Source organism: Anolis carolinensis, chromosome 6 (assembly GCF_035594765.1).
Source record: "Anolis carolinensis isolate JA03-04 chromosome 6, rAnoCar3.1.pri, whole genome shotgun sequence".
NCBI classification, from domain to species: domain Eukaryota; kingdom Metazoa; phylum Chordata; class Lepidosauria; order Squamata; family Dactyloidae; genus Anolis; species Anolis carolinensis.
Window position 1 is genome coordinate 83329781 of NC_085846.1, and position 23650 is coordinate 83353430.

A 23650-nucleotide genomic window follows, 5' to 3' on the forward strand; every position below is an offset into this window, starting at 1 on the left:
ACAAATTTTACAGGAATTGAAAAAAAATGTGCTAAGGGTATGCATTCTTTTGCTATAAAATGCAATTTTCCCAGCCCTGTTTTGACTTGTACATAATATTCTACTCCTAGCAAACAGTGTGCTACCACCTATAACTCATTGTTATTATTTACTGTTTTTATTTATGGATTGGATCTGTTATGTTTTGGAAACAAACTCCATATTTTGAACTTTGCTGCTCTTCACTCAAAAAGAAGTTTTATGTAATACAGAAGATACACTTTCCTTGCAAGACAATTGTGGAAGAAAATAATTTTTAAATGGAAAAAAACCAAACCTATGTTTCCAATCCAGAGGGCAGACAAGAAGTTTTTGCACAAGACGTGACTTGCCAATGCCACCAAAAAAAAAGAAAGAAAGAAAGAAAGAAAATGAAAAGGAAAAAAGAACTACCTGAAAGTATTTTCTGACAGTTTTATTAACATTCTTTGTTTTATGCATCATCATGGGAGGGTTTGCTTAATTAATACAGAATACACATCTTTTTTGCAGTAAAGAAATCAGTAAGTAAAACATGTTACCTTGGTGATGAAGCGAACCACAAGAGATAGATAACATGGACTACACATATACAACTGTGCATTTTCAAGAACAAAAAGCCACTTATGTCTCAAAGATTCGGCTGCACTGCTAGGTCTATGCATTTATATGCCTTCAGGCCACCTGTAGATTAATGGCAATCCCATGAATATCATAGGATTTTCTTAAATATGGATACAATAATTGTTCGCAACACTGTGATGAAATTGTTTTGACTATCTGAAGCATCTACAAGTCATGGGGCTGCCAGACAGATTCCAGATCGCAGACCACTCATCTTTTAAAACAGGCTGGGATGCATGAGGCCTTCCAGAGGTTGGAATACAAATCTCAGCATCCCTTACTATTGGCTATGCCAGTCAGCTCTGCTAATAACTTTTTCAACAGCTTCTAGAGTACTGCTTCTTAAACTGTGAGTCCTCCTGACCCCAAATAGGGTCTGCTGAGCTCAATGTTGGGGTCACGAAAAATGTAGCAACAATAGAAGACTTCTGAATGCCGCTCATTTCCACGAATCTGTTAGCAACAGTGTTAGCAACTGGACTCTGCAGAAAATGCTTCAGTTGTACTTCATAAAAAGGAAAATCAACCTTGCAAATGCTGCTTTGTTAACAAATGTTTGATTTTATACCTATTTTAGTTTTAGTTTTATCTATTTTATTTTTATACCTACCGTATATATCTGGGGTCATGTAAAAAAAAAATCAGGCAGAAAAGGATCGCAAATAGAAAAAGTTTAAGAAGTTCTGTTCTAGAGAACCATGTGATTTCCATCCCTTTAAAAAATGAACATATCACCTAAGAATCCTGTAATTTCCTAAACATTTCATTTCTTTGAAAAACTTCTAAAACATGTAGTCTCTTTTTCAGAAAATATCACATGTGTTTTAGGTACTATAAGGCTATTGCAAAACTGAAAACGGTGAATCCAGAATTCACAGTGTGGAGGCAGGTCCCCACTGTTTTTAATTCAACATTTTAAAAGAGTATCTTATATTCAGTGTAAAAGATAAAAAGAGATGCTATTGGGACAAAAACAATTGTACTCAAACTATTTGTTTTCTTACCTGTTTGACCAATTTAAGAGAAGCTATACATTTTTTTCTCTTCAAGTGAGCTAGATTATGGGGTACTACTCAATTCTTTATAATAATCTCTATTTTTATAGTCCATTGAGGCTCAGGTGTAGCTTTCTTGATATTTATTTATATGCATTTATGATTTTGAATTGGTTACCATCCTGTTTATAAGATTAGTTATGAGCACAGCTGCATGTATTACAGGCAGCTTGGGTGTCTTACCTTTTTGCATTTTTAGTGTATAATGAAATCTGTGCCTCTACAGGTAAAATGTCTGTTCTGACTTGGAAATTAATCTATTTAATCTCCTCCTAAGCCTACAAATTGGATTTCAATGAATGTTTTCACAGCATCTGCATATTTGCAGAACCTTATTAACACGCTTGGTTCTGTTATGCTAAATACTTTTATTAAAATAGTCTGCTTGAAATTCAATTCCTCTGGTATAAAATAATTCCTTTTTTAGTTCTGTTAATCTGGGAATGGATTCTATTGTGTTTATGGCTTTGTGCTATCTCCTCATCGAATCCTTTAAAAACAATATTGGAGATGCCAGGTACTGAAGCAATGATCATGCTAGTTGTGAGATTCTGAGAGTTACAGTACAAAAACTAGCATTTCGAAGTTCGGTCACTGTGCAGTCCGTGGAATGACCCTTGGCAATGGCATTTATTTATTTATTACAAGCATTTATATCCCGCTCTTCTCACCCCTGAATCATTAGATGCTTAGCAAAAATATAAAACATAATATATAAAAACATAATATATAAAATCAAAATAAATAACATTAATTAAAACATCAAAATCCGTAAGTTTGACTCCCAAACCTGCCCTGTCAAAATCCATAAGTTTGTCTCCCAAACCTGCCTTCAACTTATACATGAAGTTGTCTTTTACATAAGGCAGCTGTCAGCAAATCATTCTAATTTTAAATGGCGTTCCAGATGTTTTGGCCAAGTGTTATTATGGAGCAGTGTGATTGTGGGACCAAGCTTTTGGCCAGTAAGAATAATTAAGAAATATGTGCAATGACAATTGGAATGGCCACGGTATATAATTTTTGGATCATGTGATTTTAATATTTATATTACGGCGTTTTAATGCTTTATCTTACTATTTAAATGTTGCATATGCATATGTTTAGTGGGGTAATGATTTTAATTTATAGTTGTATGTTAGTGTTTAGTTCTTTTTTTCTATTATATGTATGTTGGCACTGAATTTCTGTCATTAATATGTTGTAAGCCACTTTGAGTCCCCCCTACAGGTGAGAAAGGAGGTATATAAATATAGTAAATAAATAAATCAAATGTTGATAAGCAACAGGTAACTGCTTGACACAGGGAGTGGGGCACATGTCAGTAGGCCTTGCCAAGCTCAGGTGTTGACATTGAGCAGATGGTGCTAGGTGCCAAAGCCCAGCATTCTTGTTGTGCAATATCCTTTTTAAAGAATGTATTTAAAATCTTTTATTTCAGTTGTGGAATTTAAAACATTAGACTAAATGTTGTGTTTCAGCCTCTAAGTGTCTTATGAGGCAATAATAATGCAAAGCAAAATCTAAAGGAAAAAACAGAATAGATTGTTTAAACCAGTGTTTCTTAAAGTGGGCTCCTCCAGATGTTTTGGACTTCAGCTCCCACAATTTCTAACAGTTGATAAGCTGGCTGGGATTTCTGGGAGCTGAACTTCAAAAGACCTGGAGGAGCAGTTTGAGAAACATTGGTTTAGACTGCAGCTTCTGTGCCTGTAAATGGGGCAATCCAGAACGATACCTCTATGTCAGTTTCTAACATTGAAATCCTTTACCGCTTGCAAAACTGTAGCATCTGCTGTTGGGAATCAACCATATCCTGCACAAGTTTGTGGTCTTCATCAAGGAAATAGATTGGCAGATGAGTTAGCTAGTAGGGAAAGCCTTTTCCTCATTTCCTTCTTTGTCTTCACCTCTCTGTAGGCGTTCCTCTGGTCTCCTGTTTGTTAGACTGATATTTCTCAGGGACATGCCTCTTTTTATTCAAAGCTTCTCACCACGTGCTAAGCCCCTGAGTCTTCTCTTTATTCTTCCCTCATGAGCATGAAGAGAGATCAAATATCTCCAGCAAGATAGATAGCCTGGGCCTAACATTTCTATATAGAAATATTTTTTGAATAAGGTTTTTTGTAACTGTTAAAGCTTGACTCTGATGAAGCTAGCTCACGTTGCTTCTGATCTGCTATAACTGCTGTTTTGCTTTATTTTTAAATGCTTTCCCCTTTTTGAAATTATCTAACACCTGCATATATATATATATATATATATATATATATATATATATATATATATTGGATAAAACAGTACTAGTGACATTTTACATGGAAGATATCCATACATCTGAAGTTTTGTTGTCAGACCTTAGTCTTCTCCTTTTGCCAAGTAACAGATGTGTCTGTTTGTCTCTGCTGTGTGTGGAATTGGCATGATAGACACTTTTGGTGCCATGCTGCTATGGAATGTTTTCAGACAGAAATTGCCTGTGGATGCAGCAGCATGCTCAACAAATACCCTTAGGACATAGCTGATGAACTGGCGATGCTCTCTTTCCCCCACACAAAGCTTTACAGAATATCACATTGAAAAAAGAATACTTAGAAAAAATAAAAAGAAAGGAAGATATTCATATTTGACATTGTGTGGGGAACCATATCTTGTTCTTTCTTCTTGATATAAATTTCTTAATACTGGTTGAATCACACCCAGAGTCCCAACATCATATAATTACTGCAATGTTCTCTAATCTGGTGTTTTTCAGTTGCATTGGATTTTGGCACCCATAATCCCCAGTCCAAGGGAGATTGTGTAGGTGTTTTTAGCATTAAGCATCTGGAATGTACTGTATTGTGAAACTTGGTAGAATTGAAATTTCTGAAATCAGCATTGTGTTTAAAATCTAGAATTCATCCTCTACCTTGAAAATGCAATCATTTCCCAGCACAAATATAGGAAAGTCACATATAGATGATATGCAAGCATATGGGCGCTCTTGTTTATCTGCTAGAGACAGTCATTATACAAGCTGTAGGGAATGTAATTTTTATATGACTGGAAAGATGGATATGGAAGTTTTTCTACATAATTAGTACAGGTTGGGTATCCTTTATCCAGAATTCTAAAATCTAATATACTTTAAAATCCCAAATGGCTCACATGGGTGACTGAGACAGTAACAACTTTGCTTTCTGATGATTTAATGTGCATTAACTTTGTTCCACAAACAAAACTATTAAAATATTGCACAAAATTACCATCTGATTATGTGTATAAAGTGTTTATAAAACATTAATGGATTTCATGTTTAGATCCGGGTCCCATCTCCCATGATATCTCATTATGTGTGTACTGTATATGCAAATGCAAGCTTTCCAAAATCAGAAAAATAATCCCAAATCAAAATACTTCTGGTCCCAAGAATTTCAGATAAGGGATTTTAAATCTGCATAATTATCCATGTTTCAGAAGGTAGAAACTGCAGATTTTAATGTATTTTCCTTCTCCTCCCTTTAGTAAACTTCCTTGTGATTGTTCCTGTGTTAAAATACATACTCAAATACAAGGAGAACATACCTGAACAATGAGTACAAGCAGAGCAGCCAAGAGAAAGCAAAATGTATAAAACTATCAATAGAAAAACTCAGCAGGATTAAAATTAATTCAGGAAGGCTTGTAAAAATTTTAAAAGGCTTTTACCTGGTCCTGAGAGATAATGAAAGAGAGATAAACAGACCTTTCTAGGGAGAGCATGGCATATTTTCAGCTTCACAACTGATTATGTGTTTTTCCTTGAAGCTATCTTCCTTGCCTTAGGTGGTTGAGTTGTCAAGGGATTTTTATCGTTAAAAGGCACATGTGGAGGCATGAAAGTAGAGCTTGGGAAGCTACAATTCTCAGAATCACCTACCCAGGAGAAAGATCTGATGTTGCAAACTCCAAAGGCTATGTGAGTTTCCTTGATTCCAGTGTTGCTCTGAATACCTCCAGTGTCTTACTATGGGACGTCTGGGAGACCTGTCTTCTACAGACAACCTTGGAAAGAAACCCAGATGCAATTCCTGGCAGACTTGTTAAGTTTCTAGTTGAAATCTACTAATTATTTGTATGTTAGAGCCAACATGGTATAACAGTTTGAGCACTAGGCTATGGTTCTGGAGACCAGGGTTTGAAACCCCACTCAGTCATGGAAACCCACTGAGTGACCATAGACTAGTGAGACTCTGTTGATTTCCATGGAAGGCAAAGGCAAACTCTCCTCTTTACAAATCTTGGCAAGAAGGATCCATGGTTCCCATAAGTTCAGAAATGATTTAATGCAGTGGTTCTCAACTTGTGGGTCTCCAGGTGTTTTGTCCTACAGCTCCCAGAAATCCCAGCCAGTTTACTAGCTGTTAGGATTTTTGGGAGTTGAAGGCCAAAACATCTGGGGACCCACAGGTTGAGAACCACTGATTTAATGGTACATAACAATTATCAATAGAACAAGATGGGTCCTTTTTCAGTGGAATCCTGCTTATTGTTCCCAGGCCAATCAGCCCTACCTCCATGCTGTTAATCTTTGGACCTTGCTTCCAGAACATGTGTGTCAAACTCAAGGCCCGCAGGCCGAATTCAGCCCACCATGTCATTTTATGTGACTCTCCATATGTTGGACTACAACTTTTGTATTCCTCATCATTACACATCATGACTATAGCTGATGTATTTGTGATACAGTAAGATCTAGAAGGCTGCAGTTTGTTCTGATTAGTCAGGACAACGGGGTTTGGATTTAGTTTCAAGGCTTGTGGATATATAACGTCTGACTTCAAAATGTCCTTTAACATTTCCCCAACCTCAGAGCCACAAGTGCTGTTGGCTTGCAACCTCCATTATCACCAGTCTGCAAGGTGGATAGTGATGGGAGTCGTTGTTCAATAAGATCTGGGGACCAAAACTGGGTAAAAACTAATAAGCACCAACCACTATGTAAAAAAAGTGTATAGTTGGCCCTCTGTATCCATGGATTTTCTGTTCATGGATTCAACGGTCCTTTGAAGACAACCATAAGACAGATGTGGCCCTCAAAAATGAGTTGAACACTATTGCCCTAAACCTTTGCCTCCCCTTGAACTTCTTCACTGGAGTTAATCTGAACTTGTCTTTGAACCATGTTAATCTGAACCATGACTATTTTTGATCAACTTTACCATGCTTGACCTCAGTTTTTCCTCAAGGCCCCATATTCCTTTGTATTCTGCAGTCCATGGTTATGTTCTGTCTTCTTCAATTTCATAGCCTATTCCTCATTTTTTGTCCTTTTTGGGCTGTATTCCAGGAGCTTTAAATAAACAATTTGATACAAATAAATGAGTAGAATTTCATTTCTGTCCTTGCATAGAGCTACTTAGAAATGGGCTGCTTTAAGGTTGTAAAAAACCCTTCTCTACATACTGAAAATTCTTGCATAGATAACAGTAGAAAATGAGCTTGGTTTCTTTCCTTTTTAAGGGGAGAACTGCATGAATGATGATAAAGTAGTTTGTATTTATAGACATTTTTTGTGTGTCTTCTATAAATACAGAGAATAACTACTGCATTAGAGATGAGCCAAAATTTCTATAGAGTTTGGAAAGGACTAAGCAATAAAAAATAGTACAAATGTTCCATAGCAACTCAGTTTCTGACTTTCTTCTAATAAGAATGAAGAATGAGTGTAGAGTTGGGAATGAAGTTATCCGCTGCACTGCAATAATAGTAGAATGGATTATAGATGAGATGTGTTGTTATATTCAGTGCAAGGAAATGTTAAAGTAATTATAGTGTTTGGAATATTTGATATCTATCTATAATATATTCAGCATCTCAAGCATGAGCGGGTGCTTGTGGAAGGTTAGGAGGCCACATTTGTCCCCAAGGAAACCTTCACATTAAAAATGGAAGAGCTTGCAAAATGTGATGTTGCTCTATGATGATCGGACCTAAACTGAGAGGGGAAAGTGGCAGATTGATGTCATTATATTTATATCTATACGCATAATAAAAGTAAAAATGTGTATGTGGCATGGGTGTCCATTTACAGACAGGCTCCCACCTCCACAAACAGCTACAATTCCCAGTGCTGAGGAGCCACCAATGGCCCTCCTTCCAATGAACATTGCAGGTTATAGTGGGCGCCATGAACATGTCCAAGAGCCCTGCCAATGTCCTATACAAACGCCATACTGCCCACCATCCAAGTGAAGGCTTTCATATGGGGACAATTTAATCCTAGATTTTCTGTTTTTCCTCCACCGAAGACACTTTCCAGTGTTCCTTTCTCTCTCTACTGGTGTGGAATTTGCATGACCCCGCCACTGCCTCTCCCTTAACCCTTTCCTACCTTTTCTTATGGCACACAGCAAATAGAGCGAAATTGATCAGCAACTGAACAACTAAAAATACCGGATGGATTTGGGGGACTGATGCAACATAATGGAAGTGGTAGTTCACCCTGCATCAAGACACAGCATTGTGACCCCCACTGACAATGGACTTGGACCCACCTTGGCACACAGAACCCCCATGACTCTAATCTGAACATACTGGAGGGGTTTGGGGAAAACTGAGCTTCATTCCTGGGAGTTGTAGTTCACCAACATCTGGACTCCGTGGCCACCACCGGCAATAGTCCAGGACCAAACTTGGCACACAGAACCACCATGGCCATCTGAACCTATTGGAGGGGTTTGAGGGGAACTGACCTTCATTTATGGAAGTTGTAGTTCACCTACAGCCGGATACACTGTTTGTTTTTTTAATCATGTCAGAAGCGAATTGAGAAGCTTAAAGTCAAACTTGCAGGTGAAAATTAAGCATTTTAAGATATATCCTGCAAATAGCGGACTTGCCTAGAGCCTAGACACGCCACACAATACTCATGCTATGATTCCACTTGAACTGCTATGACTGTTTCCTATGGAGACCTAGAGGTTGTCATTTGCTCAGGTACCAGGGCTTCCTGTCTAAGAGCTACAAATCCCAGAATCCGTAGAAGGGGAACTGAATAGTTAAAGTGGACTCATAGTACTGTAATTGTGTAGTAAAAAATACCCCATAAAATAAATACTTCCCTGAACTGTCTCAAAGATCTGTGTTGATTTTTATTTTGTTCGTTTGCTATGGGATGGTTTAAAATGTAAATTTCCCAGTGGATAAAAGCCTCGTGACTTGAAGGCTGGGTTGAAAGCTGCCAGGTTTGAATCCCACCCCGGGGAGAGTGTGGAGAAGCCTCCCACAAGGATGGTAAAACATCAAAACATCTGGGCGTCCCCTGGGCAACGTCTTTGCAGATGGCCAATTCTCTCACTCCAGAAGCAACTCCAGTTCCTCCTGACACACACACACAAAAAACACAACTCTTTATCCCCCCCCCCCCCCCCCGGCCAAAGGGGCAGAATAATTAGAAGGAAGCTGAGCACAAAGCAAAAGGTGTTTTTCTTTTCTTTTCTACTAACCTTTTCTGTGACATCCAGAGTTTTGACAGCATAACATTATTTTTGCTTCTCGGAAGCTTCAGCTGTAGTCTCCGAGATGTTGCTGATATTTCTTTGCGGGTTTCTGTTCTTTTTTTTCTAGATGTGCTGTGTTGTTGCTTAACTTGACAATTCAGATAAGGTGGCAGACAATCAATGGAATGTTTGGAAATACTGGCTTTTTGAGAGGTACAAATTGATGTTTTTAAAAACTAAGCCTCAAAACAATGAGTGGGAAAGTAAATTGACTCAGGATTGGATTATAATGTATGAAAGCCAGTGTGGTGTAGTGGTTTGAGCAATGGACTACAACTCTAGAGATCAGGGTCTGGTTCCTGACTCAGTGATGGAAAACCATTGGGTGAAGCACACTCCCAGCTCTGGAAAATCCCATGAAAGGGTTACTATAAGTCAGAAAAAGCTTGAAGGCACACAACAATAACAAAAATATAATTACAGATACACCCTGGATTTCTCTCTATCCTTTTCCAGTTATCAGTGCCCTTTATAGAATCAATTATAGACAATGAAATGCAGTTACATATATGAAATGCAGACCAAGATCATCATTTTTTGATGAATGTTTTAGCAGCTTTAAAGTTCAGGCCAAAGTTTGCTGACATGGAAGCCATATGCCTCCAGTGAACATATAATGTTATCTATGGAGAACATAGGAGAAACCTTAACTTTTCAACACACAACTTTATTCTTTCACCTAAAACTAGACAAATTTTTAAAAAAGAATTCAATCATGAAATAAAATTACAAAAAGACAATGGAAATAAAACAGAATATTTAACCCACTTCGGCTCATGTTATATTCAGAGATAAAGCTAGGGACCCAAACTTAGCTTCCCCTACTTTCATACCAGTTTTATTGTTCTGACTCAGGTTTGCAGTTCAGCACATTCCTTTTTTGATATTGCTACTGCTACTAGAAAACTAGCCAAATCCATCATGACTATGAATTTGGCTTGTCAGCATGAACTTTATCCTGTTCTCTCCAACAGGTTTTACTGACCAGCACTATTTTTCACAAAATATTGCAGTACTGTATATTTACTGCAGTCACTTATTGACATGTAAATGGCTGAAGAGAGGCACGGTTGTTACACTCCTCCCAACCATCCAGGCTTCAATATTTCTGATTCAGTATTCTTTGGTTTTGAAGAGCCTTTGACCAAGGCCACTCCCCAGTAAACTTTTGGAGGTGTCACTCTTATATTTATTTGTGTTTTAATATATGTTTTGTATTTTTGCATTCATTTGGATTCTTTAGAGCAGTGGTTTCCAACTTTTTTTTCACCAGGGACCTGTTAGGTATTCCTCTTCTTCAGAAGAGGAAGGGGAGCAGGAAAGTGTTCATGAATCTGAGGGTGAGTTGGAATCTGAGGAAGAGACTTTGCAAGTTCCCACTTTTCAGGAGAGGCGAAAGGAAACAGATCAGAGATGTTGTTCAGCTAGAATAGCTGCCAGAAATGCAGCTGAGTAATTAGGAACTGCCCTAGCAGCTGTGAGGGGACTCAGAGCTATAAAGCAGAAGCAGGTGCAGCCAGCTCTTGCTGGCAACAAACTGATTCTAATGCCTTCGCTCCCCGTGTGCCTGCTCCGAGTCTGCATCTGGATGTATTGCTGTTTCTTTGTCTGAAGACTGCTATTTGATTTGGGACTGTATCAGAGACTAAGAACTGCGTTTGCCCTAATACTTCCTTGCTTCTTTTTGTATTATTCCACTGAGTGTGCTGTACTTTATGTTTTGCTGAAGTAAAGCAGTTTTCATTTACTTACCACAGTGTCTTAAGGCTGTTCATGAAAGACAAAACAGGACAGGACCACTTTGACCAGGGGTCACTCCACAACATTATTACCAAAAGGGTTACGAATCAGTTTTTGGTCAACTTTAGATTTACTTTCGTTATTTGGGGTGCTAATTAAGAAAATTGCATTGGATAAACCACATCAGCTCTGGTTTCTGATACAGAACATATGCCATCCAGTAGCTGCCATCTGCTTGGCCACAGAAACATATTTAATAATCTAGAGCTTCCAGGTGCCACATGGAACGGCTCTGCTCAGGGGGAGGAAGGAAGAGGAGAAGTAACAGTCAGGAGGCTTGTTGTCGTGCCTTTCATGGGTAGTCAACCTCTTTCCTCCTGACATCCCCGTTGCCTCGGCACTATAAGAGGGTTTCGCAAGACCAGTTGCTCTTGTTGCAATGGTGGTTTAACGATGAGGCTGCAGAGCATATTTTAGTTCTTGAGGACCCCTGGAGGTCCATGGACCACAGGTTGGGAACGCCTTAGAGCATATTTGGCCTGTAGTACACTCATCCCCCTTCATTTATTTGTGTCAGAATTTTATCCCAGGTTTGCTTCCAGTGAACAACTCAACTTGTTACTAAATGGAAAAATAAAGGCTATAAGTTTGGATTCCTTGGAACAAAGCATGTGTTCCCACTCGTAACAGGTGTGAATAAAAACATAGCAACAGCTTTTGTGCTGCATAGACTAGTGTCTACAATGCAGTCTAATGCTATCATTTGCTGTACAGGTGCATGTAATGTATACTGGAGTCACCTGGGGAGCAGCCCACAAATTATTAAAACACACTCTTCTTACCCATTCGGAAAAATACAAAGAACATTAAATTATTTAAAAAGCAAACTCTTAATCTCGTGAATGAGACCGCTAGTATATAGTATTTTTATAATTGGATTTAATATATTGAAAATGGCTGTTGATGAGGTATAGGAATTGCATGGCACAGTACATGAGTCCAAGAGGACATGTTCACCATCCTAGAGCCTCATTCTGGGTCCTTAACTGCATCTTATATAAGTTGACTATGTAAAACTCTAATCACTTTTTTGATAATGTATGAGTATCACATTTTTACCCAATAAACAACAATGATTCTTTTCCCCTTGTGCTTATGGAAAGAGTTACCTGTCAGCCTTAGTGCAGTGCAAAGAATCCATTACAGTGATTACTTTTCAGAGAGAAAGCTGTGTCTGTCTGTTGTGATTACTATAGTTCACATTATGGATTGTCTTGGGAAGGAGAAAGAGGGCTCCCAGCAAGATTGCTTATGCAGACTGCAACCTTGTCTGCCACCAATTCATTTCTACCAGACACAACAGCTGTCTGCTTCAATGTCTGTCTGCAGGTATCATGTACCACATACCCTGCAACTATCTGGATTTGGCAGGGACAATCCCAATTAATCTTTTGGTCTCCTACTTTTTCAACTGCCTTTAAAATGTCCCAATTTCTATCTTTCTCCTCATTTCCCCCCTTTGTATTTATTTACTTCAGTTGATGCAAGTTTTCAAAATGTAATTTGCACTTGAGTAACTCATCAGGGAGGAGAGCAGGGTCAAAGTCTTGCTCTTCTCAGTAGGTTCAGGCAAAAGCAATCTGATACAGCCTTTCCTAGTTTGAGTGTCCTACGTTATTAATAAAATTTGTCATGTTGATCACTCTTTAATGTTGTTTGACCACCCGTGTTCCTGTTATCATCTGTGAAATGTTGCATAGCAGCAGCAATGTTGTTTTTATTTTAGTTACTTGGAGAGATTGAGTACTTTTGCTAAATTGATTTTCTTTAATTCCAAATTCCTTTTTTCAGTATCTTCACCTCATTCTTCAAATCATAGATCTGTGTTTTATGCATTTATCTTTGGAATAGGTAAACTGAATTGCTAGGTTTAATACAGCCAACGCTTTTAAGTCATTCTGGAATAATTGAATGAAAGTATAAACAATTATATCTGAGAAATTTTAACCTAAGCAAATCAAATCTGTGCAGAGTGATAGCTGGGAAGCAAAAGTAATCATCACCCCATCTTCCGAAAATTTGGAAGTACAGCAACATATTGAGACTAAGAGTTCTGTGGCCTTAATATTAATTTGAATTCCCCATAATTTCATACTCAATTAGAATGTACAGTTTACTAATGCATTTTAGAGCAATTTCTAATTTTGGATTTCTTCTCCTATGGCTAATATAGTGATACTTGTGTTCTGTTTATTGATTTTGGGTCCCAGGCAATTGCCCCAGCCAAAGGTCTTGAAGGTGTCTTATGCCTAAAGCATCCTTAAATGTTTGGTTACATGTATTGGTTAAAGATGTGAGTCAGGAAGTCTCCGGTTCAAATTTAATAAACTTTTAAGGCAGCCTTACATTTTCTGTATTAGTTAAACTGATGGACCTAGACTTAGTGTAGGCCATTGAAATTAATATGACTCAAGTGATGACTAGTTTAAGCTTCGTTGATTTAAATTGATCTACTTTAAAGATAAGTGCATCTCAAGCTAGCTAATGGGGGCTGGCAATTTATTTTAAAATTTGCACAGGGACGGTCACCATATTAATACCCATTGGTTATTTCATCACATGATGCTTCATGTAAATTTTGCTTCTTGTTGTTTGGAAACCACCTTCTCTGCTCCTTGGATGTTGTTTAGCAAAGCTGGTAGTAGTGTTGTGAAATTGCTGAAGGCATGAGTTCTGGAATGTTTTTAGAATCACTGTGATCTAAGTCCGATTTTCATCTTTTGCATCTCCTCTCTCCCTTAGGATTTTCCCTTGAGCACCAAGAATGCTACTAGAATGCATTTGGGAACACAATGACTTTTGCCTTCCTGATCCGCGTCTTCCTGTTCCTTTGATGGTTTTGCAATCAGATTAATTCCAAAGAAACTCTTTCCAAAATCATGACTGAAGAAAAGAATCTTGGAGTCTCTCAGAAAGTTTTATCACCTTCAAGAAGTACCAGCAGCAGTTCTTCTAAGCAGGGAAGTAGACAGGTAAATACAACCATTTGCTAATCTTAGCTTTTCCCACCAGTAAATTACTTAAGCATACCAATTTGCGGGAACTATGAACCAGCAATATCTTATAGGCATCTTACTTTATGCCTGTGACCTGTTTGCCTTTTTTCATTTTTTTATTCCTACAATTAATTCACATGATCTTATGTGGATTGAATAGATACATGTGAGATTTGGGATGTGAGTTTCCTTCTCATTATTTGTCCAGTGTACTTTTTGGCTTTTAAAAGATATAGGGTTTGTATTCACTGAGCTTGCACTCGCCTGTCAATTTGCTGGAATGATATTTTATTCCTAAATGGATTTCTACTGGAAAGATAGTTGGTATTTCATTTTTTAAAAATAGCTCACTGCTGTGCTCTTATTTGATTAAAAAGGTGGCCATATATACAGTTTAGAAAATACCATGTACAGTAGAGTCTCACTTATCCAACGTTCTGGATTATCCAACGCATTTTTGTAGTCAATGTTTTCAATACATCGTGATATTTTGGTGCTAAATTCGTAAATACAGTAATTACTACATAGCATTACTGCGTATTGAACTACTTTTTATGTCAAATTTGTTGTTTAACATGATGTTTTGGTGCTTAATTTGTAAAATCATAACCTAATTGTATATTCTCTGCTTGTCTTTGAATAGACCACATAAGGAAATTAGGATTATTATTCAGAGAAGCATGATCATTGCCTGTGAATCTTTTACAGGAGCATCTTCATATAACCACTGTTGCCCCATCTTGTTATCTTTAAATATTTACCATAAGTTGGGTGGAGCATTTATTTTAAAATATGTACATGTTTTAAAATAGCCAGATATTTCAACAATATTATTGTTTGGTTTTAAGAACCAAAATTTTAATAATATTTGTAATTAACCAAGCAGCACCTGATTTATGAGCAAATAGGATCTTGGTTCTATGTGTTTGGAAAAGAACCATGGCTGATCTGGTTTGTTGTGTGATGAATACAGTTTTCCATGTTCAGAGTGATCCACAAAATGAGACAAGTATGTATATGTAGATTGAAAAGATCTTCCTAGGAAATAATGTTTTACCACCAGGTATTTTTAGTATAGACACCTACTTCTCACTAATCCATTTATTTGGCAAATGTGCTAATACTGTAGATATCATGCTGTGCAATGGCTTGAGAACATTAGGGGCAAACGAGAGGTCAGGAGTCTTTCTTTCCAAGTTGTTTACTTTAGAAAGGGGAGATGATTTCTTTTCAGTTTTTTATAAGAATATACCACAATAAACAAATTTCTTAATATTAAGGTTGGAAGAACTCGATTTTTTTTGTTTTTTTAAAGTGGGATAAATTAAAAAGGACACATTTCTCTATCCAAGTTCAGGGCTTTGCGTGCTCAACTCTTAAATGTCTGTATTTTAATATCTGTATGTTCAGCCTTATCCGTACAATAAACAATGTAAAGCAGCCATGGTTAGCAGTTGTATGGGAGGCTATCAACTGTTTCTAAGTCTTCAAATGCAACTCTGTGATGAACTTCCACTGGAGGTAGACCATAGAAACGTGATGGAGGACTTACAAATGGCTCAACAAGTACTGTCTCTATGAATCACTAGGTCCTCCAGTACAAATCTGTGGTCATTTTCCAGCAGACGTTTACTTTAGAGTTGTGCTGGAGGATGTCGAGATTCCTAGAGAGAACATACTGATTAAATTTGTGAATAATGAAATGCACAAAAGTGAAATCTGCAAGTGTGGAGAACAACCTCAGAGTTATCATAGAAACTTTTGATCTTTAGCTTCCAGAAGGAGCCCCCGATAGCACAGTGGGTTAAACCCTTATGCCGGCAAGGGCTGCTGACTTGAAGGTTGGATTGCTGACCTGAAGGTTGTCGGGTTAGGCTTGCCAGGGACATAAAAAACAACAAATAAGGCTTTTTTGCTTACGTTGGTAGAAAAAGGAAGAAAAAGGAGGCGATAGGGCCATTGCAAGGAGAAGATGGGGTGATGGCGACAGGGGACAGGGAAAAGGCAGAACTACTTAATGCCTTCTTTGCCTCGGTCTTCTCAGAAAAAGAAAGCCATCTTCAACCTCAGCAACACGGAATGGACGAAGGATTGGGGGAAATCCAACCCCAAATAGGGAAACAAGTTGTCCAGGAACACTTGGCCTCTCTAAACGAATTCAAGTCCCCAGGGCCAGATCAGCTACACCCGAGAGTACTGAAGGAACTAGCGGAAGTTATTTCAGAACCACTGGCAATTATCTTCGAGAGTTCTTGGAGAACGGGAGAAGTCCCAGCAGATTGGAGGAGGGCGAATGTGGTCCCTATCTTCAAGAAGGGAAAAAAGAACGACCCAAACAATTACCGTCCGGTCAGCCTCACATCAATACCAGGCAAAATTCTGGAAAAGATCATTAAGGAAGTGGTCTGCGAACACTTAGAAACAAATGCGGTCATTGCTAATAGTCAACACGGATTTACCAAAAACAAGTCATGCCAGACTAATCTGATCTCTTTTTTCGATAGAGTTACGAGTTGGGTCGATACAGGGAATGCTGTGGATGTAGTGTACCTGGATTTCAGTAAGGCCTTCGACAAAGTCCCCCACGACCTTCTGGCAAACAAACTAGTAAAATGTGGGCTAGACAAAACTACGGTTAGGTGGATCTGTAATTGGCTAAGCGAACGAACCCAAAGGGTGCTCACCAATGCGTCATCTTCATCATGGAAAGAAGTGACAAGTGGAGTGCCGCAGGGCTCCGTCCTGGGCCCGGTTCTGTTCAACATCTTTATTAACGACTTAGACGAAGGGTTAGAAGGCACGATCATCAAGTTTGCAGACGACACAAAACTGGGAGGGATAGCTAACACTCCAGAAGACAGGAGCAGAATTCAAAACGATCTTGACAGACTAGAGAGATGGGCCAAAACTAACAAAATGAAGTTCAACAGGGACAAATGCAAGATACTTCACTTCGGCAGAAAAAATGGAAATCAAAGATACAGAATGGGGGACGCCTGGCTTGACAGCAGTGTGTGCGAAAAAGACCTTGGAGTCCTCGTGGACAACAAGTTAAACATGAGCCAACAATGTGATGCGGCTGCTAAAAAAGCCAACGGGATTCTGGCCTGCATCAATAGGGGAATAGCGTCTAGATCCAGGGAAGTTATGCTCCCCCTCTATTCTGCCTTGGTCAGACCACACCTGGAATACTGTGTCCAATTTTGGGCACCGCAGTTGAAGGGAGATGTTGACAAGCTGGAAAGCGTCCAGAGGAGGGTGACTAAAATGATTAAGGGTCTGGAGAACAAGCCCTATGAGGAGCGGCTTAAAGAGCTGGGCATGTTTAGCCTGCAGAAGAGAAGGCTGAGAGGAGACATGATAGCTATGTACAAATATGTGAAGGGAAGTCATAGGGAAGAGGGAGCAAGCTTGTTTTCTGCTGCCCTGCAGACTAGGACACGGAACAATGGCTTCAAAATACAGGAAAGGAGATTCCACCTGAACATCAGGAAGAACTTCCTCACTGTGAGAGCTGTTCGACAGTGGAACTCTCTCCCCGGGGCTGTGGTGGAGGCTCCTTCCTTGGAGGCTTTTAAGCAGAGGCTGGATGGCCATCTGTCGGGGGTGCTTTGAATGCGATTTCCTGCTTCTTAGCAGGGGGTTGGACTAGATGGCCCATGTGGTCTCTTCCAACTCTACTATTCTATGATTCTATGGTTCAAATCCGACCCAGGGAGAACATGAATGAGCTCCTGTCTGTCAGCTCCACGCGGGGACATGAGAGAAACCTCCCACATCAAAACATCCGAACGTGCCCTGGGCAACGTCCTTGCAGACAGCCAATTCTCTCACACCAGAAGTGACTTGCAGTTTTTCTGGCATGAAAAAAAGCTCCCAGAATCCTCCAGCCAGCTTGGCCACTGGTTATGGTAGCGGAAGACTTCAAAAAAATTTCCAGAAAGTTAGTTCTTCAAGCTTTGGCTACTCTTTAAAAATTGGAAAAAATAAACAGGGCACAAAAGCAAAATCATTCCTTTATTTGCCCACAGCATCTTTTTTTCAGAATGGAAGACTGTTTTGGGATATACTTTTCATATTACAGTGGAAAGTGAAATTTTCAGAAATACTCAAGTTTTGAAAGCAGAACAGATTATTCGATACATATGATTTAGAATCTGAACAAGAACACTTAATTTCAGAGTAAGCATGGTGCCTTTCATTTTCTTCTCAGTTGTTGAAGTTGTTCCCCACCTTTAATACCCCTACTTCTTTCCAGTATAGACTACATTTTCTTTTTTTTCTGTTATCTGGCAGACAAGTCAGAAACAACTTCCCACTTTTCCCCACTGTCTGTGAAGTTGATCAGATTAAGTAAATCAGATTAGAAGATGGTTTAAACAGCTTCAGGGTACAAAGGGCTGTGTGGGTAGACATCTTGTATATATTTTCAGAGGTGCTCATTTCTGGTATTCGGACCGGTACAACTAGGGACAAAATACATCCAGATCAGTGGTTCCCAGACTTTTTTGACCATGCCCCACCTAAGCACCTCTAAAATCCTGATCCCTCCCCTCTCCTGTGATATATAATTATTCTTATTCAAAAAATGAACTCCTGTTCACATGAAGGAAGCCTAAAAGGCCATTAACTAAATAAAAGTACGAAAGAACAGTTGTGATTTATCAATGAGGGGAATGTATGACACTTTTTGTGGGTTCCATGCTTTATAGGTAAAGGTAAAGGTTTCCCCTGATGTTAAGTCCAGTCGTGTCCGACTCTGGGGGTTGGTGCTCATCTCCATTTCTAAGCCAAGGTCATGTGGCCGGCATGACTACATGGAGCACCGTTACCTTCCCGCCGGAGCTGTACCTATTGATCTACTCACATTGGGATGTTTTCGAACTACTAGGTTGGCAGAAGCTGGAGTTAACAGCGGCTGCTCACATTGCTCCTGGGGTTTGAACCTGGGATGTTTCGATCTGCAAGTTCAGCAGCTCAGTGCTTTAACACACTTCGCCATTGGGGTTGATATAATAAGTGAGGCAAATATAATAATAACCTTTATAGAACCCTTACATAAAAATGATAAGTACTGAAAGTATTAAATAAACTTTGATCACGATTACATGATAGTTAATGCTACCATTCTTCAATTTCCCTATTTTGTCCCCAGGGCTTTTTGTATCTAACAATATGATGGCACATTTGGCATTCATTTGTTTTGAAGAGACACACAGTGAAGCTAAAACTTCAGCTGTGGGTTTTCTGAAATTATGGTCGGTGCCATTTGTTGATTGTTAATGATGTGCCAGTATATGTTCTTTCTATGCTCATTATCTATTCAAAAGATTTGTTTCCCTAAATAATAGAGCAAGATATCAGGAGCGGCTATGTTCTTGGCACCTGTGCCATTTGGTTTTGTCTCTACAGCTCTACCCTTCCACAATTTTACACCTATAACGTGTATGTGTAGAAAAGTGTTATATAGGCTTCCGTATCAGCTTCAGGAGAAATCAAAATGCAGTTCACAGACTCCATGTCCCCACTCATTTCCAAGGAACTGGAGGTCAAAAAAAATTGAACATAATTTTTATCCCCGAATCCTCTAGGGCTGGATCTACACCGTCATCTAAAATCTAGATTATGCTTTGAACTGGATATATGATAGTGTAGAATCATATAATCCAATTCAAAGAAGATAATGTGGATTATCTGATTGGATAATCTGGATTATATGGCAGTGTAGATCCAGCCTAGGAGATGTTGGGATATTTGGCCATACTTCTGGGTCTCCCTGGACTATATTAAGTCCAGATATTGACCTCCTGTTAAACAGTAGAGGACTCTCCTGGTCCAAAAATAGCCTGGGGGTCCAAAACTTTGGCCCGCATACTCCCATAGAACATTTGGGCTTTGGTGTGTGTGTGGGTGGGTGGGTGCAAATGTCACAAGTTCTCACTGGGATCGTGTCCGTTGTGACCGTTCAGTTTTGCATTTTTCATTGTTATTATATTCCTCAAGTTGATTCTGATTAATTATAATCCACTCAGGCCTTTTTCAGCAAGATTTATTTGGAGAAGATTTACTATTGCTTTTCCTCTAAACATGAGAGAGTTACACTTGCCAAAGGCCAGCCAGTGGGTCTCCAGATCTCACAGGCAACAAAGAGAAAACTCAAACACCTGAATGTAATAAATATAGCTGGGAATTTTCCTTGTGCTGAGTGCAAAATCATGTGGAATCGGCATGGTAAAGAGAGGCTGTTTAAAGAAAGGAATGTTTCCTAAAAGTACTTTAAAGAATTGTAGTTCAATAGCACATTTCCCTCCTTTCTCAAATCAAACACATACCTTTGGTCTACCTATGATGTGGGTTGTTTGTTATCTTAAGGTCATAGTCCCACTGTATTTATGTACAATGAAGGGATTATTGATAAGATTAACAGATTGGATGCTGTATCTTCAATGGTTATTTAGAAGAGGGAATACCTGGCGGTTGCTTGTCACATAACCAGGTAAGAAGTGCTGAAATCCCCTCTTCTATACAACTATTAAATATACATGAACCCTCTTCAGTTTTCATTCTGGTAACCATAATTGCAGGTATAGTTGAAGAATCTTATTTGAGAGCTTTTTTCTCATTGCTCCGATTTCTAGAAAAACAAGGTGTAACTGTGCTCTTCTTCTATTTACACTTAACTAATATATTGATAATATTGAGATCAGGACAGATTTTGCCATTTTCCCATCATAAATGCTAAGAGAATGAGTGTCTTGATTATTTTAATTTCAGAACTGTTTTGCTGTTGGGCATAGGAACCCATTTCAGCTACGTAATTTCTTTGCACTTTACAGCTGAGCTACAAAAGACAGAATAGCAGCCCACTTCTATTTAAGTTTATTCAAAAGGCCCACTGAATTCAATGGGCCATACTCTAAGCAAGGCTGAAGTCATAAACAAATGGTACAGTATATATATCAATGACAGAGCAGTACATTATTAAGAATCTCTTAAAATCAAGTGTAATGCAAGAGGGACAATGTAGTAAGTGCTCTGGTGGGAGTAAAAAAAGAAAAAGGAAATTTATAATGGTTTGTGCCAATTTTATGAACCATAACAAATGGCTTAGTTGATGCTGCTGATGCAAAAACCCTATCCTCCTCCACAAATCAGCTTTCTATTTTTGGCACTTGGAAATATCCACAATGTCCAACAGCATTTTATTTTAGATAAAAGTCTGGCACTGGCATCTGCTCTGTTCAAGGAACTGTAAGAACACGGATCAGGTCTATTTAGGCTCATTTTTCATTCTTTTCTCCTAAAATAAAATAGAGCCGAGCATTTCTAGTACACTCTGTAGTGGAAAATTGAGTTGTCGAGTGTATTAGAGTACATATAATGCCAGTTTAACAGCATTATATCAGGCATTCAGCAATAAATCACAAAGCCATAATTACCTTGCCTGATAAGTACAAATTTCATTTGGTCCACATAACTTATGTGGTAGGAGGCGCTCCTTAGGAGGATATGGCCACATACCCTGGGTTTGACCGGAAGTCTCTCCTGGGCATCCAGACAATCCCTAACATGGGGTAAACCCGATCACCTCAAATGTACCCCATTAGGAAAAGGGGGAGATGTTTCAAAGTAACCCTGACTTTGGGGGGGGGGTTGAATAGCTTGGATTCAGACATGGCCCCACAGTTCACAAGAGCCAGTGCTTTTACCACAGGATGTGTCTTTTTTCATCACTGTAGCAGTGGTTGCAGAGGTCTGGAAAGCTCATTCGGCACCTTTGCGATTTTAGGAAAAGCAATGGAGAAAACATCATGGCAGAATCCAGGGTTGTTTGTATGCAGCAATGGCCCGTTTAGGTGGGCCAGTGGTTGGCTCACAGCAGTTGGTGTTCAGTGGACTAATGTATCAGTACAGACAATGCCCAAGTTAGGTTCTGTAGGTTTGTTATGCATTTGTAACTCTGGGACTGCCTGTACATGAAACTTTAAGCCTAAGACACTGGCGTTGACCTATTCACCATTAATTTTTTTTTTTAGCCCAGCCTTTCTCTACAAAGCACTCTCTACCTGACTGTACTTGCTGGGAGTATCTGGAACTGGAACAAATTGTTCTAGAGATTTAGAGTAGGCTGGTGCAGAATCCTGTTCCTTCAATGCCTGGTATACAGAATTATAGTCCCCAGATTCCACATGTTCTCCAGCTTTGAATGTGGGGACTATAATTCTATATATTGACAATTGAAGGAACAGGATGCTGCGCCAACCTACTCTAAATCTCCAGAAGAATGTGTCCCAGTTCCAGGACATGTGGTTCTCCAGGTGTCAGACATCCCCAGTAGCACTCCTTAAAGGTTTGGCATCCCTTATCCAAAATTCCAAAATCTAAAATACTCAAATATCCAAAACTGTCCACATGGCTAGCTGAGATAGTGACACTATATATATATATAAGATTTATATTCCACTTTCTCAGAGGAGGCTCAAAGCTCCTGATGGTTCCATAACAAACATTATTTTGTGCACAGAATTAGTTATGTGTAAGGCTATGTGTATAACGTATCTAGGAAATATAAATGAATTTCATGTTGAGACTTGAGTCTCATCTCCAAAGTATCTTATTATGTAAGTATATGCAAAGGTATCCCAAAATCCAGTCCAAAGTACGTTTGGTCTGTTACTCTGTCTGTATTGGCTATTGCTGGCTAATTGACAAAAGTTGTAATTCAACAATATTTGGAGAGAAATTGCTCTCCATCCTGTACTGAATTAATGTAAAATATTGAAGCTGTGATCCTATGGATATGTGCTTGAATGTAAGCTCCATTTAACTTGATGGGGCTTAGTTGTCAAGGACTGAGCTGCAAGTGGATGCCAAACTTCTATTGGATTCTTAAGCATGTCTTCCAAAATAACTATATAGCAGTAATTCCACTTGCTTATACTGGCCTGACATTTTGGAGTTGCTGTAATGGAGTTTTCCATAACAAATCTGTTCTTTTGTCTCTTAATAAATCATATATGTTTGGCAAAATGAGAGAGAGGCCTGTGGTTAATGCAAGATTAAACATAAAGAGATTATGAAGTTGAGAAATAGAGGATGTAGGAATGTTTCAGCATTTCTTTAGTCTTTTTATAATGTTGGCATACACAGACTATTTCTTTTGATAACAGGTATTTTTGAGCACTGTCTGCTAACTTCAAATGCCTTTGCAGATTGGCACTCTGTTGTACTTGAGATGTTTGTGGAACATAAACTACAACCACCCAGTTCATAAATTACATATTACAAAGTGAGTATTGTTCAGGCAGAAATAAAATGGCATTAACAAAGGCACCATGTACTCATTGAACCGCCTAATATAAATGACTAGGATCTCACTCAGCCTCCTAATTATTGCCATTTGAGAATGTTGCTCTGCTATATTCATGTTTAGATTTTTAAAAAAAGACTTAGTGATAATGTTTTGACTTCATGACCACTTCAATTAGGGTAAATTTCTCTTGATTGTGAGAGCATGATCCTGTATCTGAATCCAGGCATTCCCTGAGTTACAAGCATCAGATTTAAAAATGACTCATAGTTAAGAAGAGGGGGAGACAACAGGCAATAAGAGAATCTACCCCTAGGAAGGGAA

The 23650-nt window shown here is 38.8% G+C and overlaps 1 protein-coding gene across 4 annotated transcripts in view; it reads left to right on the plus strand.

The window, feature by feature from the left end:
- osbpl3 (oxysterol binding protein like 3) overlaps positions 1 to 23650 on the plus strand; it is a 148946-nt gene that overhangs the window by 66655 nt on the left and 58641 nt on the right. For all 4 annotated transcript variants that reach the window (XM_008112667.3, XM_008112666.3, XM_008112668.3 and 1 more), the window contains exon 2: positions 13763 to 13992. In XM_008112667.3, coding sequence (XP_008110874.1) covers positions 13900 to 13992 — 93 coding nt within the window. In that variant the 5' untranslated portion in view covers positions 13763 to 13899. The remainder of the gene's footprint in view (positions 1 to 13762; positions 13993 to 23650) is intronic.